Source organism: Colletotrichum chrysophilum (assembly GCF_026319265.1).
Source record: "Colletotrichum chrysophilum strain AFK26 chromosome Unknown scaffold_131, whole genome shotgun sequence".
NCBI classification, from domain to species: Eukaryota; Fungi; Ascomycota; class Sordariomycetes; order Glomerellales; family Glomerellaceae; genus Colletotrichum; species Colletotrichum chrysophilum.
The window spans coordinates 124,794-128,824 of NW_026517418.1; the positions used below are offsets into that span (position 1 = coordinate 124,794).

General features: G+C 52.6%; 1 protein-coding gene across 1 annotated transcript; it reads right to left on the bottom strand.

The window, feature by feature from the left end:
- Nucleotides 1-455: 455 nt before the first annotated feature.
- On the bottom strand, nt 456-1,868 carry COL26b_011158 (uncharacterized protein; the record flags this gene model as incomplete). The annotated part of the gene is made up of 3 exons (XM_053183832.1): nt 456-633; nt 868-1,565; nt 1,635-1,868. 3 exons carry the CDS (start codon nt 1,866-1,868, stop codon nt 456-458), a joined length of 1,110 nt encoding a protein of 369 aa, XP_053032244.1.
- Between the last annotated feature and the right edge of the window lie 2,163 nt (nt 1,869-4,031).

Genomic DNA, 4,031 nt, shown 5'->3' on the forward strand with positions numbered 1-4,031 from the left:
TTGGAGTTTGCATCAACGTCTAGCAGACAAAACATAAAAGGCTGGTTTTCCTCATTTACCACACTTGCGCCCCTTCGATATGTGGTCAAAATGATATTGCCGTCGATTAGGCAGTACGGTCGTTCTTACTAATCCTCATCTTAATCTCTGAGGACGTCTTGTAAAGATGCCCGAGCGCGCTCGGGTTCATTTCTTCATAAAGACATCATCCAGCCACACCCACGCTTGGACTAGTGTTGCATTCCGCTGAGGATCAATTCTTTCTATACTGCGTAGGTTGAAAAGTGAAAGCGAGATCACAACTACATGTATCTATGTCGTTTCAATTCATATCCAAGGCTCCGTATGTCACGAAGAGGTTTGTATAAGTATGCCATGTTGCTATTGCGCCGGATTCAGATAAATTATTTGGACGACAGTAAAAGTCTGAGGCCGATAACGACATCGACCCACCATCAGCCTTGCCAAATGACTTCTATCAGTCCCGTGGCCGGGCCAAAGTCTGCTGCTTTGGAAATGGGCTTCATGACTCTTATTTTGAATCTCGGGTCAGCCTGCTTGAACAACTCGATCCACTCAGCTCCCTCTCGCTCGCGACCGTGCCCCTGGGTAAGCATGAGCATGTCGAAAGCCCTATGTTACAAATGTTGTTAGCTCCGATCCACGAGCACAAGCCAATAACCACACAGAAGGCAAAAACCATACCTGACCATCCGTTCAGCCATTAAAGACATAGTTCCCGGCTCAGGGACCAGGCTGTCTATGACGATGAGTCAACAACCAGGCTTCATCAACGGAATTTGGTTCCTGATGATGCGAACGCAGTAGTGATCCGGCCAGTTGTGGAAACACTGTTTGATCATGTACGCGTCCGCCGCCTGGGTCTGTGGCGTGAAGAAGTCGTACGGCATAAACCTGATCCGACCCTTCAGCTCGGCCGGAACGGCAGCTTCCGCCCCGGCCATCATCGGCGGCAAGTCCTGGACGATTAAGTTGAGATCGGGATACTTGCTCGCCAAGTGTATGGCATCAGCACCCCGCGAGCCACCCATATAAACGACGGTGCCTTTGCCCAGCGAAGCCCACAGCTCCGGGTACACGAGGCTCACTCGTGGGGCACTCTCGGAACGGTTCGCAAAAGACATCATCGCCTTGGCGAACCTCTTCGCAAACTGGGGGTCCTCCTTCATCGCGTCGTATCCGCTTTGCTCTTTACCCTTCAATATGGCCATTGCCGTGTGGCTGGGCTCTTGATCTTTGAACTTTTCGAGAGCATCAACGGTCCTCGCGGCCGTGCCGAAGACATGATCGCCGAGCAGCCAGAGCCCGGCCGCCATGGAAGGTTCCTGGACCAGTCTCTTGGAAGCGAGAGAGTGTGCGACGAAACCCGGCCGAGGCTCACAGAAAAGACGGTGATAGACCATGGCATAGCGAAGGATACGACGGATGTCCGTCTCATGCACATCGCAGAGATGAGCCAGCTCGGTGAAGCTTATTTCCTTGTCAAGCGGGACCTTGTTTGGGATATCCCATCTCGAGATGGCCTGCAAACTAGTGCCATACGCCTGAGTATGGGGATTGACTAGTCAGCCACGGGTCAAGGGAGATGAAAGCTCGTCGGCCTCTTGACTTACAACAGGTCGAAGAATGGCTGCAGGACCTTGCAAGAGATCAAACAACTCTAAAGTCGACTCTAACACCTTGACACGAGCATTCTCAGCTGATTCTGCGTCGATTTTCAAGTTTGTCGGTCCGTCAGCGTCGAAAGACGGGCTCGGGAGATCATTGGCTTTAAGGTAGGAGTCCACAATCTTGGTGTTGCTGAAGATGGACTCAGCGAGCCGAGAAATGGTCGTGGGGGCGGCCATTGTCGTTTTATTCTGATTTCAAGAGCAAATTATTGCACCCGAAATGATCGTAGTAAATAAATTCAATGATCTCTACGTACATAAACTGCAAGGGAGTGACGTGATATATGAAGCTGCCCTTTCGTCGGTGCTCCCTTCGTACACCTGCGCACTCAAGTATAGCGTTGGATTTTAATGGTTCAAGCTGACCTCACGACATTGGTTCTGGCCACAAACGTCGATGCCAAGCGATTCTCACGTCACAGATAGAGGACAGATGCATATTGTCGCTGAAGTAGGCCGAAGAATCGTCGGGGACCAGGGTCCTGACCTACACAACCCACAAGTCTTCGGCGACTTGTCTTGATGTTATATTGGTCCGTTTTGGGCTTTACGAGGTGCCACACACCGCATTTAGGCGAATGCGGCAGGCACATCCGCTCCGTTGAAATGCCTCCTCGGCGGCTTTCTGGGAACCGGGAACCCATCTGATCTAAGCCTTATCAGGCACATAGTATCCCACACCGTGACGGCAGACTCTGGAGGGTGTTCGTAGTAGTAGCTATCATCCTATGTCCCGGTGAGGGGGACAGGCGGCCCGTAGTTGCAGCGCCAAGCGAATCCTTCAGGATTACGCCAAGGAATGACGGCGGCAAAGCATGCGGTAAGTCGACAACCACATCTATGCACACGATGCTCGTCGAATGAGCTTAATCGCCATGTGTTGCTCCTTGGCTGGTAGTCTTACTTTCTGCAGAATGATCGACCCAATGAGACTCTGACATCAGAAACAAATGCCGCCGATGAGCTAATTGACTCAAATTGGCGGTAGCGGACTCCTCCTGTGTGGTCATCAGATGTCTACATGTGATGTGACTCCCCTCCCTGAACCTCCGTATGACTTTGTGACTTTGAAGTGTTATTCAAAGAGGCGTAACCTAAAATTCGATCAAACCATCAAATGACATGGGTTGGACAGGATCGTACCTCGACTAGGACCGACAGGCTACAGTAAGTGGCGGCTTCAACGCGCGTAATCAAGCAAATCGGCAGCCGTTGCGGACTTGCGATGATGTGGGGGTCCGTCTCTTCGTTCACTTCGTCCCCACGCATCCACATCACCCTGCGCGATGCTGGGCACGTTTCGTCGTCGGCCATTGAAAGGCGAGGTTGTCCGACTTAAGTTGTTGACCGGAGTGGATACGTCGCCATTAGTTCGGCCGTTCTGGAACCAATTGAAGCTCATGGTTGGATCGCTCGCACTTTACGATGGGACGGGTGTATCCGAGCTGCATACGAGAGTAGCGAGTTACTACAGATAGCTATCTGGGCCGGCTTGGTGGCGATGCGGGCGCTAGGTCACGGCACCCCTGGAGGCTAGACAAACTTGATGGATGACGGAAACAGGTGGGAGGTTGCATTGGCTGAGTGAACCCTGACCGCAGCGAAATCAAAGTCACTAAACACTCTATCAGACCATTCAAACCCGAATTAGCGTTGCCAATGCTGACGTCCTGTCGAGAGTCTGGAACTACCACGTCGGCAGCGGAGTCTTCGTTGCGATGTGTCTCGCCGTTAATTACCGATATGTGTCCCAATTTCATGTGTGATGTGCTCCCAACGATCCTACAGTGATCAGTAGCTATCGTAATACACACCCGACTCTCGCCTCTCACCACAGGCACCGCGCCGATTTCCACTTCCAATGGTTGGGGCCTCAAACCAGACTACCGGGCCCGTTCGGGCATCATGCGATCGTTGCCACCAAGACAAAGTGAGGTGTGACTTTGACGGAGCCTTGGTTTGTCACCGATGCCAGCAAAGGAACATAGTGTGTAAGCGCAGCCGGCAGATGCCAATGGGCCGCGCTAGGGGCTCGAAACACAAACCGCGACTGCAGCTGGATCGGGAAAGACCCGAGGGAATGCATGATGCGACTATCCTGGACTGTCCGGTCGAACTTTCGTCGCTCCTGTTCGCGAATTCCGAGTAAGTCTCCGCGAGTTTGACGAAGCCCTCGGACGAGAGATGGCGGTTTTCCTTAGATATTGTCACGGGCTAGAGCCCGGATTGATATCTCCGGCTTCGCCGGAGCAGTTACCGAGATCCGGCTCCGTTGGACCCACTATTCTGCCGCAGTACGCCGCCTAACCCGGCCTGCTTCACCGCTGTTAGGTGCCTACC